The sequence below is a fragment of the Pseudoliparis swirei genome, chromosome 14 (assembly GCF_029220125.1).
Source record: "Pseudoliparis swirei isolate HS2019 ecotype Mariana Trench chromosome 14, NWPU_hadal_v1, whole genome shotgun sequence".
Classification (NCBI taxonomy): domain Eukaryota; kingdom Metazoa; phylum Chordata; class Actinopteri; order Perciformes; family Liparidae; genus Pseudoliparis; species Pseudoliparis swirei.
The window spans coordinates 4,128,943-4,143,124 of NC_079401.1; the positions used below are offsets into that span (position 1 = coordinate 4,128,943).

At 43.8% G+C, this 14,182-nt stretch overlaps 2 protein-coding genes and 1 long non-coding RNA gene across 7 annotated transcripts in view; 1 reads left to right on the forward strand and 2 right to left on the reverse strand.

Moving 5' to 3' along the window:
- Positions 1–1,446: 1,446 nt before the first annotated feature.
- LOC130204535 (uncharacterized) lies at positions 1,447–3,287 on the reverse strand. 3 transcript variants are annotated; one of them, XR_008833701.1, is made up of 3 exons: positions 3,002–3,287; positions 2,171–2,257; positions 1,447–1,962 (listed from the first exon to the last, which is right to left on the reverse strand). It is a non-coding gene; the product is annotated as an uncharacterized LOC130204535 (long non-coding RNA). The 3 variants fall into 3 exon arrangements; XR_008833702.1 differs by lacking the exon at positions 3,002–3,287 and adding an exon at positions 2,916–2,975; XR_008833700.1 differs by lacking the exon at positions 3,002–3,287 and having other exon boundaries at positions 1,470–1,962; positions 2,171–2,995.
- Positions 3,288–4,822: 1,535 nt separating this feature from the next.
- On the forward strand, positions 4,823–11,179 carry gca (grancalcin). The gene is made up of 8 exons (XM_056430962.1): positions 4,823–4,931; positions 7,140–7,349; positions 7,639–7,708; positions 8,466–8,509; positions 8,622–8,769; positions 9,794–9,907; positions 9,984–10,042; positions 10,460–11,179. Exons 1-8 carry the CDS (start codon positions 4,908–4,910, stop codon positions 10,484–10,486), a joined length of 696 nt encoding a protein of 231 aa, XP_056286937.1. The 5' UTR covers positions 4,823–4,907; the 3' UTR covers positions 10,487–11,179.
- The window catches only part of LOC130204324 (potassium voltage-gated channel subfamily H member 7-like), a 42,801-nt gene continuing 39,795 nt past the window's right edge, over positions 11,177–14,182 (reverse strand). For all 3 annotated transcript variants that reach the window (XM_056430961.1, XM_056430960.1, XM_056430959.1), the window contains exons 14-16: positions 13,896–14,061; positions 13,348–13,525; positions 11,177–13,209 (exon numbers count right to left, since the gene is read on the reverse strand). In XM_056430961.1, coding sequence (XP_056286936.1) covers positions 12,955–13,209; positions 13,348–13,525; positions 13,896–14,061 — 599 coding nt within the window. In that variant the 3' untranslated portion in view covers positions 11,177–12,954. The remainder of the gene's footprint in view (positions 13,210–13,347; positions 13,526–13,895; positions 14,062–14,182) is intronic.

The window sequence follows — 14,182 nt, forward strand, 5'->3', positions numbered from 1 at the left end:
GCGGGGGGGGTGACGAACACAGGACAGCCAAAGAAAAAGTGAAAACGCTCAAAAGTAGGAGTAACGTGGTCAAATAATATTTATTTATAACACAAAAGACAAAGGTTCGATGACGTGGGAGAGATCGGGACAGTTGCGGTTGTGCCAAACAAATGAACTCAAGATAACAAAACTAGGCCTGGCTATCTACCTCTCTGAAAGGAAACAAACAAAATGGCTCCACTAGCTTCTCTAACAAAGTTTACATCAAACAATACAGAGGCAGCAACAACCAAGAGTTGGAAGTTCTGCTCTGGCAGAACTGTGGGGGAAATGTTTGGGTCATGAATAGGTCAGTCACGCTTCTCTTAACATCATTCTGTGTGTATCTGCCTCCTGTAGCAGCAGCTCACCACAACACTATAGCTTTTACATTATGTAAGGTTTTCACACTTTGGTATTATTACCAACAATGTGGTGGAAGATACCACAAAGTCCTCCATTTCATTAAAAGTCCTGCCCTCAACGTCCTACTTAAGGGAGTGTGCAGGATTTGGCGACATCTAGTGGTGTGTTTGCAGATTGCAACCCGCTAGATACCCCTTAGCTTATTGCTCCCTTTCCAAAACTAATGAGTACCAGTTTCACACGCGTGTAGAGAACTACGGTATGGAGGACTTCAAATGTCTTAAGTATAAATAAATAGATGCATGAATAAATACAGGAATAAATAAATGCTTAATTAGATGCATGAATAAATGAAAAAAATACATGTGGACAGAGACATGAATAAATAGATTTATTTAATGATGTCCTGTTTAGGTATAACTTATATTTATTCCTGTATTTATTTATACATTTATTTAAGCATTTATTTATTAATTCTTTATTTCAGTGAAAAGTATTCAAATAAAGAAATACAACAATCTCATTTTATACCTACATGTCTGCTACTCTTACTTACACTTAAAAGGTGTTTATTTAAGTGTAATGTGTTTACCTCTTTGAGCCTAACAGCCATTTCCAATATTTTTCAGCACAATAATGGAGTAAAAGTACTTGGTTGTTTTCTGAGGATGCTTTTAATAAATTAAGGGATCTGAACAATGCCACTCAGTAATATTGGCTGAGTAAATTTTACTCAAATTGAATACAATTTTACTCTAAAAAAATAGACATTTGGTCCAAGTCAAGAGTTAAATTTACTCTATTTAGTGCAAGAATTTTACTCTACCTGATGATAATTCACTCCATTTAGTATAAAATAAAAACAACTCTACCCTAGTTTTACTCTGTATATAACTGAATTTTACTTAATATAGAAATCAAAATTATAAATGTTACATCATTTTACTCCAAATAGAATATATTATGAAGTGAATGTTACTCTAAAGAGTTTAACTTTATTATGAATAGAACAGAATTGTTCTCACTATATAATTTTTTACACTGTCATTATACACTGCAAAGTTTTAAAAAAGGTGAAAAAAATAGATCACCTTTACTTTATTAAGTGTTCACAGGAAACAGTATGGCACAATATAAAAACTGGAGTCATTATGACTGCAAGACACCTGTAAATCGAATGCTTTGTGACAGAAAAGATCGTTGACAAACAAAATATGAGGTCCTTCTGTTGTGTACAAAACTTGAAATGCATTAAAATGAATTTGAACACATACAACTTAATTAGTATTCGTCCCATATTAGCAATGCCCAATGCAGTGATAATGATCAATTCCTGACTGTACTGATCATCTTTCTCCCTTTCACTATCCACTCTATACTACCCTGCTCATTAAAAAAGAAAAAATAATGACACTAAGAAACTTCAATCTGGATTTGGACCTTGTGCGAGACAAATCTCGAGCACACCTAGTTTTTGTTTTTTCACAAGGAAATCAAAGACCTCTTCATCAACCTCAGTCTTTGTGTCATCAAAGACTCTTAAGTCCAAGGCTGGGATGCTGAACTTCTTGGAAGCTGTGAACATAAGAAAAAAAAATTCACTTCAAATTTAATATGAACTCCAGAACAAGGGAAATTTAATAAATTAAGCAATATAAACCTCAACAGTTAAGGTATATCTTCTCCTTAGTAATAGTTCATTAAAATCTGCACCATGCCCCCAAACCGACAGCTTCAGTTTGTTTAGTGTGTTAGACTGAAGTTCATTAGGTTTTCCACTCACCACTTTCCAAAAACAATGCGTAGGTAACTTGGCCCTCAAATCAGGTATTTTTGTCCATCTCTGTACTTTACTCGAACAGCATTCATCCTACATGACATGAAAAGGTTATTTTTATTAGCTTTTGCACATCTATTTTGAAAGTCATTCATTAATATTTATAATCCATTGTCCATCTTGACTTATTCCATTTGTATTGTACACATGTTGTCTATGCTGCTCTGATTAAGTAAATCCGGTGAACAAAATAATGGCCAACTCTATAGCAACAACAAGTTACGTAAATGACATGTCTATAAGGTTTGTATGATGCTAGTCCAACACACTGGCCCTTAAGGAATGTCAGTAGAAGTATATACCTGCTAACCAAACTGCAGATAAAAATAGAAGTAAAACACACAAGCTTGCTAATCGAACAGCAGAGCGAAAACGGTCAATGTACAGGATTCTAGTCAGAGTAAAACACATGCGTTTGCTAACCAAATAGCAGGTCTAACAAAACAGACATTACTAAGCAGGAAGCAGGTGAATTAAAACACCAAATGCTTACTAACCGGACAGCAGGTTAAACAAAAAACACACAGGCTTGCTAACCTCGTGCTTGCTTGTCGAATAGCAGTTGAAACAAACCCAATATGTCACGTCAATGTACACCATTACATTTAGAGTAAAACACATGTGCTTGCTAACCGAACAACGTGAGAAAATGACCCCAACACACAAATTCGCCAGCTATCATATAACTCACCGGCTTTACTTTTCAAATAAGCCAACAAAAAATGCTGATGACATTTTATCCTATTAAAATCGTTATTTCGTACTTTGCAGACTTACCTGGCTCACCGCCGTCTGGACGCCGATCACCTCGACCTTCAGGGTTGCCAGGTCTGTGTGACAAAACCAGCCCAAAAACCAGCCCAATATCAGAACTCAAAATATGCCCGTTCCAAACCATATACACTGCTTTTAAAGTCCAACAGCATTGCTATCATTGCCAAATGTATTGTAATATCGACAAAGTAACACCAAATGTTTAGTATGCCAGCATTAAAAGAAGTTTTCCATAAACAGTTATTTCACCTAGGTCCTAAAATGGCCTTGTGTAATTAGATACAGTATATTATCATAAATAAAATGTGTGTACGTGCTGATCTGGAATCAGTTTGGTAGGATTTGGGTATAAATAAATTATTTCATTTAAAATACGGATTTTTATTTAAAGATATTGATGTAATTTGCATGCAAAATAGGACTACCCGAACCAGCGGACAAACAATTCAACCCGCGGCAACACTTCAAAAGTAGCCCAATTCCGCGGGAAAACCGCGGACCTGGCAACACTGAGAGGAGACTTGTGCGTACTTTGGCCAGCAGATATCCCAGAATGCATTTCACCAGCAACCGGAAACAGTAGCGGAGGAGAAAATAAACTACTGACAGTTGACTTTTTATAAATACGACTGTTGTTGAGTCACGGAATGTAATTTTAGGATGTTTTGTTTATTTGACTGTAAAACATAATTTACAGTGAATAATTAGAGTAAACCCAGGAGCAAGAACAGCTGATGTGGTGACGTCATCAAGTCAGCTGCTGTTCCAATCGCAGAAAGACCGTCCTCCCGTTCTCCCGTCCTCCGGAGTCTGGACTCCCAAGACCAGACTCCGGAGTCCAGACTCCAAAAGAACACGAGTCTGTACTCGTGTACTTTGAATTGAGAAACGCCGACAGTGCACATGTGGCTCCTCGAGTCGCCCCCCAGCGCCGAGGACTCGCACCTTAACTTCAGATGAATTGATATCACGGTTGACTGTCTTTGACATGAAACATGCTCTGTGAACATTTTATATTTTACTGTCAAGCTCTTATCGTCATGGTTGATAAAGCAGACAGCTGTTAGATGAAGACATAGTTTATATTCCAAATGAAGTTTACCTGAAAAGTATAATGGCGTCAATGGTTTTTATTCCATTTCCCTTCTTGTTGCTCTTCATTATGTACGGAAATTAGGTCCTCTGCTTCTGTATAAAAGTTGTTTATGCAATTTATAGAATCTCTCTGGCTTACTTGAAGTTAAAGGAACAAAAGCACCACCTAGCGGTGACAGGAAGCCACGCTTTGCAGCCATTTATTTTATTCTAAATCACAAAAAACTTAAGGAACATGTAAACTGGGTCTCCAAGATATGTTACATTAAAAGCGTTTTTGAGAACCAATTCATGCTATTAAAGATTATAAACATTTGTTTTTACACAGACAACATCGAAATGAAGAACACTGGAACGACTTAAATGAGAAGTTCATAAGTACTGGGAAAGTGGAGATTCATAAAGTTTACGGCAATTAGGAATGTTATACCGTTAGCCAAGTTACCAACATATAATATATATGACAGGGTAACATTTACTTTACATTCATGAATTAGTTAATCATCGAGTTCTTACTTTAAAATATTTTAGTTCTTAACCATTTTAATCATCAATTTAGAGGAGGTTAAATATACGAGGAGTACGTAAACGCAGCACCAAAGCAACGATACAACCGATGGGCGGGTCTTATTCGACAGCTCATCGCTCATTGGTCGGCTGCCCCGTCACTCAACGCACTTCGGACAGCTCGGAAATGAGGTAGCAACTTTTCAGACGTATCGGAAGTTACAACCGTGTAGCAGAGAAAGGCCGTTTAGGCGTCAATCACACCGTCAAGATATTCAACTTGTGACAGTTGTCCCTATTTCACAAAATGGCTTATCCAGGATACGGCGGGGTGAGTAAACGATAAGTCACGGTGATGTTAATAATAATAATAATAATAATCATCATTTATTTTATATAGCGCTTCTCTAGACACTCGAAGTCGCTTTTACAGTCCAGAGTCCAGTAGTCACACACACACACACACACACACACAGGCATACCGGAGGTGGTAAGCTACATCAGTAGCCACAGCTGCCCTGGGGCAGACTGACGGAAGCGTGGCAGCCAATCAGCGCCTCCGGCCCCTCCGACCACCAACATACATTCACATCCATACGAACCGGGGTGAGGCTGCGGGGCATGTCTTTATGATGATGGTGGGGGGGAACCGGAGTAAACCCACGCAGACACGAGGAGAACATGCAAACTCCACACAGAAAGGACCTGGAACGACCGGGACGACCGGGATTCGAACCCAGGGCCTTCTTGCTGTGAGGCGACAGTGCTAACCACTGAGCCACCGTACTGCCCTGTTACGGGGATAAACGAGCTCCTGTTTCGGTGGATTTCCAATGATTAACTAGCCACAAGCTGTTTGTGTTCCAGGTCTCCCCGCTGCACGTTAGGTATTCATGTTCATTTCACCTCAATAGAGCCGTTTCCCCAATTTAATTCGGTAGTAAATTGTCATATTGGCATCTTCCGTTTCTGAAAAATTCACTTCCGGGATGTAAATTCCTTAAACATTCAAACGGTCGAAGCTGAACCAGCAATTACCTTTAGCCTCGTGTGACGTCACACTCTACTTAAAAGCCTGGGCGCTATATTTGATATTGTAGCATTATTTTAACAGAATAGTTACAGAATACTTCCCTTGTATAGTTCAGTGTTTCGGGTGAATCCGATGACCCTGGGAACCCTTAATTGACCACAGGCACCAGAGGCGCACCCGATTCTATTTGTATTCTATTGTGTGGACAGTCACTTGAGTTACTCTGGGTCCGGATGGAGTTCATGGCCTCACGCTTCATAGTAAACTAGAACGGGCACTCGGTAGCAGCCACTTCTTTGATACCTTTTCACGACCTTGACCTTTGACCCGATCGATCCCAAAATCGAATCAAATGGTCCGCGGATAATAACCAATCATCCCACCAAATTTCATGCGATTCGGTTTAATACTTTTTGAGTTATGCGAATAACACACACACGTACAAATAAATACACAGCGATCAAAACGTAATCTTCCACATTCTCAGAATGCGAAGGTAAATATATGATCTGTAAGCTTTGTGTTTAGAAGCTAAATGTTTTATTTTGTCATCTTTTAGTACACACCTCGTCTGTCCTTACAGAGTACGACTGATACTGTGTGGTACAGTGTGGTCATCATTGTCCCGTGACCTTTCTTGCTCTTATATCCACTGGGCATTGTGGGTCAGAATAGTCCGTTTAAGGTCAGATATATGAGGACGCACTAAGTCTTTCTCTGGCATACTCAGTATTGTAGTATGGGTATCGTAGCGGACGACAACCCACAATTCCTTCCTTCCAGCGTAGAGTCAGCCAATAGTCTTGAGTCGGCCAATAGCAGGCCTCCGAAGGTGACTGGGGTCAGTGCTGCTACACACACCTCGTCATGGTTAACATGACTCAGCAGAAAAGAATCCAAAGCCTTCATGTTTTCCACACTGACGCACACAAGAAGTCGGCATACAAGATATCTCACAAAGAGTTTTGTTGACGTGTCAATACACGCCGTTTTTATGAATAATCTTTCAAAGCGAGAACCCCACGTTGTCTTCCGTAACGTTTAATTGTTTCGGTTTGGATTTTGTTATTCATTAACGTTGAAAACTCATTATTTCCAAGCTCGGCTGATTCTTATCTTTTTTTTGGATAGGATTCTGAAATGTTTCACAACTTCCAAATAATTGATTTTTAGAAGCCAGATGTTTTTGCTGATGGACAAAGTTGTGAAAGTTATAAAAAAAATCCCACGACATTCACAATCTATTTATATTGACCACATTATAAGAAATAGAAAATGCAGCTACCCTTAGCCGACCAATTTTATTAATCTAACAGGCAGTGCTTTTATTTTGAAATTCATTGTTATCCTTGTGGTCCCAGAGAGTCATTGAGAAATACTCAAAGCTTTCTAATAAAAAGTGTTCGTTGTTCAAATGTAGCATGAATACATCGTGTACCTCCTTTGTAATGAGCACGTCTCCGTATTGAATAGATCTTTGAATGCAACATCTGTTCTCTGCTTCAGTACGGGGGTCCGATGCCAGGAATCCCCGCTCAGGGGATGCCCATGCAAGGAATGCCCATGGGGGCCCCCATGCCGGGGCAAATGGGGGGGCCGATGGGAGGCGCGCCACCCCAAGGAGCCTACGCCGGCTATGGGGGCGGCGCATACGGAGCCCCGCCCCCAGCCGCCAACGACCCGATGTGGAGCTACTTCACGGCCTTGGCGGGCCAGGTGAGTGTGGACGAGTTTTCACCTGCAGGTTACGAGTTTGGACGAGAGCTTCGGTCCAAGTAGTGGAAGTATTCTTCTGTCTCTGGATTTTGTTTTCGTGCTTCCAAACAAAAATATTGTAATACTCCAACCTTTTTTTCAAGATGTTATTAACGCGTGTAAATACACATTTATATACGAGTGTGAACATTTGTATTTGAAATATGTTTTTTTTTATTTCCTCAATATCGGCATTGGTGAAAACACACATCACACACGACTGAGCCTTTCCTCTCGCTGCTCTCCACAGGACGGAGAGATCGATGCCGAGGAGCTCCAGAGGTGCATGACCCAGTCTGGCTTCACCGGCAGCTACTCTCGTGAGTTCCCCACCCTCAGAACCGCTCTGTGGAGCTGGAGTCATGTGATGAGGGGAAGTGAACAGCGACTGCGTCCACACTGATTGGTTGACAGCAGGCCAGTGAAATTAGACCGTCGTCAATATTCTCAGGTTTAGATGAGAACGTGTCACAGATTTCATCGTGGATGTTTCCCATCGTCACGGTGACTCATACTTTCTTATCGTAGACCAAACGCATCTTTAAGTAGCAGGTTTACATGTTTCTGGGTGAACCAGCTCGACGGGGAAGTGGAGCTCTCGTCAGTCACACGATGATGTAACCGTGTGGGCTGTGAAGAGCTCAATGGGGATTTAGTGACATCTAGTGGCGAGGTTGCAAACTGCCACCAACCGAATGCGAGTGTTCAGGAGAACTACGGTGATGTAACAATGCAAACGTGTTTGGTTTGTCCGTTCTGGGCTCCTGTAGAAAGTGGCGGTGGACTCTGGAGATGAAGGGTACATCCACGTGATCCCGAGGAAACGAGGAAACATGTTTTTAGACCAGTGAGCTGCTGCCCTTTCCTCCGTAGCGTGACGCTCGAGGACCGAGGAGCGATGAATCAGAGGCTTGGGATGTGGCTGAAAACGGCTCATTCTTAAAAACAGATATCTTTCTAAACTTCAGTATCGTGTGTTCCCAGATCTCTGCGTTGAGCCCGTCGCCTCAAATGACTCACGTGAAGAAGTGAGTTTTCTCGCCTCGTTCCCGTACTAACTCCCCGTTGTCCCCGCAGCCTTCAGCCTGGAGACGTGCCGGATCATGATCGCCATGCTGGACGTATCCTTCCAGAGAGACTCCGATTGGCTGATTGTTGAGGTTCTGTTTAGAACGTGTGCCCAGTAGGTGTGTCTCTCCAGACGTTACCGCCGCCTTGACCGCGCCGCCTCAGAGGGACTTCACGGGGAAGATGGGCTTCAACGAGTTCAAGGACCTCTTCACGGCCCTGAACGGCTGGAAGCAGAACTTCATGATGTTCGACCAGGACCGCAGCGGCACGGTGGAGCCCCACGAGATGAGTCAGGCCGTCAACGCCATGGGTGAGTCCGCTCAGGTGGAGACGCACCTGGCGCTAATTACGGGGTTTGATGAGCAACAGACAAGGAAGCTCGCTCGCTTCCCGGACGCCGATGACATCACACCTTTGTTATTTAATCAGCCGCCGAGTGAGCGTGGTGGCCTCGTGTTGCTGTTTGCCATGACTTCATATTCCACCAATCACATGACGGCAGGTCTGAGACATTTATTAGTTTCGGACTCGTGTGAGAAAACAGATGCCTAAAACTATTGTTTCTATATTATATTAATAAATCCTCTTCACCACACACATTTAGGCGGTTCTGATGCCTATTTTTATTAAAAAGTCATATTTCTTCGCTCTTCATCCTGGGATCTAGTTGATGTACATTCTGATATAATCCTTATTTCTCAATCTATTCCTCCAACAGTGTATAGAGCCACTATGATATGAATATATAAACATAAGCATTTAATTTGCCTCTATTGCATTAGTTTTTCCGTTGATTTAACTGAATAATTACTACAGTGCATTAATCGGCGTGTGATAAATCTTGTGCGTTATATTTCGTAAATCCCCTCTGACCTTGTGACGCTGTGCGTGTGTGACAGTCCAATCGGGTCTGGGTTTTGAAGATATTAAGTTTAGTTTCGGTAAGAAGTCAATCCAATAGACACCAAATTAAATAATAGCAATGTGACCGTGACGCAGCTTAGTGTGTGTGTGTGTGACGTTTGACCTGCTGACCTTTCTTACATGTTCAGAAACTGGATGCTTAGCAAAACATGATTTGTTTTTATTAACAGCTGCATTTTAAATAATAGTAACAATATAAATCCTGAACATTAACCATTTTTTAAGATATAGTTTCTGTGGATGAAATTAGATGCATAAACGAAAATATATTTTAAATCTCTACATCTCAAACCTCCGATAAATGCTCCGTTTGGCCTTTTGCCCGATAATAAATGCTCTGAAGTCCTGCTTGTTTTGAGGGCCTGTTTAGGTGTCCGTTGACGTGCCCGTCTCGCCTCCCCCTCCAACAGGATACCGCGTCAGTCCTCAGGCGCTGAACGTCATCATCAAGCGCTACAGCAAAGGAGGGAGGATCTTCTTCGACGACTACGTGGCCTGCTGCGTCAAACTGAGATCTCTCACAGGTAGGGACCCCGTGACCCCGTGACCCCGTCTGGAGAGCCGCGGCGAGGCCGTGACGGGTTGTTCTTCCTGTTGCAGAGAACTTCAGAAGGAGAGACACCATGCACCAGGGCTCGGTCGCCTTCCAGTACGACGACGTACGTTCCACCGTCTTTGTCTCTAAGGGGATTGTTTAGATGGGGGGGGGGGGCATTGTTTCCCTTTTTTAATATGTCCATAGCCATTTATATTGAAACTTGGTATAATGTTTATCTTCAGTGGCAAACCTCTCTGACCTCCATTCTGTGGCTGTAGGAAACACAGCTGGTGTATTGCCGACAGATGCACTGCTGTGGGCGTATTTCAGACCCCCAAAATAATCATCGCTTTGAGAATACACCACTGCTTTATCTTTCCTTCAAAGTCACTCGACTACATTAACTAATAAAACATTTGGTCGTGGTGAGCAGGTGCAAGTTGGAGAGGAAAAGGCAAACTGTAAAGACACACACTATTCCTAGTCTTCATACAGTCCCCGAATCCACCTCTGTGGCTGACTCTCTCTCTCTCTCCAGTTCATCCTGTGCACGATGGCCATCTAAAAGGGTCCGCCGCGTGTCCCACGCCACGAGCCGATCACAGGTGGATTGTGGGCCGCCGCCCCACGTGAACGCAGAGGGAGGCCAGTATGTGTGACTGAGGAGAGTTGTCATCACTTGTAACGCTTTAGTCTTGTTTGTCGCATGGGGACGTGCTGAAGATGTATCTCGGTTCACACACATATATGTGTGTATATATTTACAGTCTGTATCCTCATCAGAAGGGGATGTAATGCATAGCAGCGTCTATAAAGCCCTTATGTAGGATTTCAAAATAAAAGATTCAGTGATGTGCTGAATAATAATTAGATTAAAGATGAACATCGGTTTGATAAACATGTCGGAGCCAATCGGCCAGTTTGTATTCACGCGTCTGACCTCCTGTGCCATTATAATCTGAATGTACGGTCTAATATATTAATACTTCTTAGTAACCGCAGCGGCAGGATGTTACACTGAACTTCATATGGTTCTGAGTTTATTAGCCAGTGTTTTCTTCTTCTTGGTAACATGTCATTGTTTTATAAAGCGTATCGATGTACAAGCCAAAGCGCCTGAGTCACTTGTTGTTCATCTGCCTTATGACTCCATGGAGCTGCAGACGTCTCGTCAAGTTTCAAACAGCCATGTTTTGTTTGCACAGGTCAACATAGTAAAGATCATATTTTGTTACTCACAATAAACACTTTCTAATCAGTATGCATTCTGTTTATTCATTTATACAATTGCGCATTTGTTTTCCCCCCCCCTGGTATTTACACAATATATTTCATTTCTTTAAATATAATCAAGAACGGAAACATTCAAATGAGCTGTTGAGTGCATTGTATAAAATACAGTGGCAAACATTTAAAAAAAACAGCACTAGATTTTAAAAAGATATTTATATCCAGTACAGCAAGTTGTTTAGTTTTTTCTTCTAATCTGTGCAAAAGTTTGCAAATCCCACGAAAGTTCAGCTCTTCATGCGTCGGACGTGTCGAGACTTTTGTTCTACATCTGTGAAAGAAAGCTTAAAGAAGAGACTGTCGGCCTGGGGAGGGTACTCTCCTCCGTCGTCATGACTACGGCTCCTCCATCTTTTGGGGTCAAAGTGTCGAGCAAGCTGAAGAAGTTGACGTAGAAATGTTGTGAACATGCAGCGTCCAGCGTCTTGCTACATAGAGAGGCCTGAACGTCGAGGGGGTTCAAAAACTAAAGTATATAGAAAAATAATGGCAAACAAAACTGTGTTTTTAGAAAACTAGGCCTAACAGTCATTTCTAGATCTGGATGAGTTGTGCGCTGACCCCGACACATCGTGACCGGCCACTCCGCTGACCTCCATGCGATACGTGAGCTGATGCTGGGCATTATTTTGGAAAACAAAATTGACAATTTAATGGTCATGCGTCCTAAACATGTGACCGAGAAGCAGGATTCAGTAAAGGCTAGAGCAGGCGTATAAAAGGTAAGGCTATTGGAGGCGGAGCTTAATCCTCCTTAAACGTGACTAACGATGCGTTTGAAGTTTTTGTTCTCTTTATTTTACAAACAAATGTTAAGACAATGGAAGACTTAAAGCATGCAACCAAGAACCGACACGCGGGGCCGTCGGTTCATCTGGGAGGAGGGGCCAGGACGTGGCTTCTTATTCTACTTTACTTCCTGGTTGGTCTGGAGGGGACCCATCACCTTGTGCCGAGAGATGATGTTTTTTGTGACAAAGTAAATGAACAAATCATTAAAACCTCTAATCTGCCCCAAATATTCACAGGATGCAGCTGGTTATACGGTAACTACGCATTTTAAAATCTACTAAATGCACAACCCAGGATGAGAGAGAGGCTCTCCAGAGAGACACCGCCATGCTGCTCCTCTCCTCCCCAGCATTATTGCAAAAGTCTTGTTGTGCTATGGGATGTTCACGCATTGTTATTATTCTATTCTTACTACTGCACTATTCAGTTTGAGCTGAATAAGAAGCGGAGCGTTGAGCTCCGCAGGCGGGCGGCCGATAAAAAGAGGAGCTTCAAAGCCGCGAGCGGAATATAAGAAAAGCCTCGGAGAGAGTTTCACGGAGCGTCGTCCGTAGTGAAAGGGGGAGGAGTCACGGCCGATGAGCCTCCGTGGCTGCAGCCGCCGGTGAGCATGCCGAGCTCACACCTGATTGGCCGTGTGAGCCACATGCGACTCGAAAGAAGGGAAACCGCGAGAAGCCAAAACATGCATAATAGAAAAGGCCCGCGGGGCTCGTGCTGCTGGCAGCGTTCCATCGGACGCGTATGTACAGAGAGGACGTCGTGATATAAGTATAAAGACCTCGGTATAAATGGACTTTACACAGCTAGACCAGAGTTAGAAGGGAGCCGGGAGATGTCCGAAAAAAAGAAATGGAAGAAAGTCTACAGTTTGTTTTCCTTTGCATAAACACTCTTTCTTAGACCCTGAGTCGAGCTGGAGAGAAGACGTTCCTCGAGGGGGGGGGGGGGCTACTTTCCTGGAAGCCACGGGTCAGAAACGGGCCTGTAGAGCCCCGACATTCCTGAGCTGCTGGGCATGTCGGGTAGAGAAGCCTGCCGGCTGGACGGGGACCTCGGGGGCGGAGGCTCCACGCCGTTGGGGGTGTGGCTCGGCTCCGGGTCGCCCGCCGGCAGCCCCACAACGCTCCCGTCTGGAGAGGTCTCCGTGCGGAGGACTGGGGGGGTCTCTTTGGATTTGTTCTGGGTCTTTCCTGTGCCGGGTCTCTGAAGACGACAAAGCAAAGACTCTAAAGTCCTACTGGGGACTCTACAGTTCTACTGGGACCTCTACAGGTCTACTGGGGACTCTACATTTCTACTGGGGCCTCTACAGGTCTACTGGGCCTCCACACTGTGGTGTACCTGTGGCCGGGGAGGAGCCGGGTCCAGGCTGAGCTCGGACACCGGCTGGATCCGGATGGCCGGCCTCTGGTACTCCGGGCTGGAGGTGACGGTGCTGTAGGCGGGGGGGCCGGACGTGGTCTGCCTCTGGAGGAGCTGCAGGATGGCCTGGATGTCCGAAGTCATCTGGGACTCCAGTCTGACGGACGGAGAGCAAAACATGGATGACATCACCGTACTTCTCTCGGGATGGGAACAAATAAGTTTTGCAAATGTATTTAAGATCGAGAAATATTTAGTTCAGTTTATTTTGTGTAGCCCAAAATCACAAATTTGATTTACAATCTGTACACGTACGACATCCTCTGACCTTTGACCTCACATCAGAACATATTGCATGCCATGTTTCCCTCTTAATATGGGATGATGCATTTTGTGGTCAATACTAATAATAACCACTAGGGGGAGACTCCACCGCACAGCTGTGTCGGAGCGTCCTCCATGAAGTATTGTGATGAGTGTGTGTGTGTGTCTGTGTGTGTGTGTGTGTGTGTGTGTGAGCATCACACCTGCTGAGGTGCTGCTGCAGCAGGTCCAGCCGTTGCTCCACCTCCCCGTAGGTCAGGTCCGTGTCGCTGTCGTCCTCCCCGCCCGGCGGGTCTCGACAGCGGGACGCCGACGCCTCCTCGCCGCCCTCTTCGGGACGCCGACGCCCCCACTCGTCTGCATGGAGCTCTGGACACACACACACACAGTACATGAGCTGTGTTATTAGAACAGTAGAGATTCAAAGGTTCATGGTGGTCTCATGGTGGTCTCACTGGGACCTACGGAAGCCTCCATAACTCTTTTTACT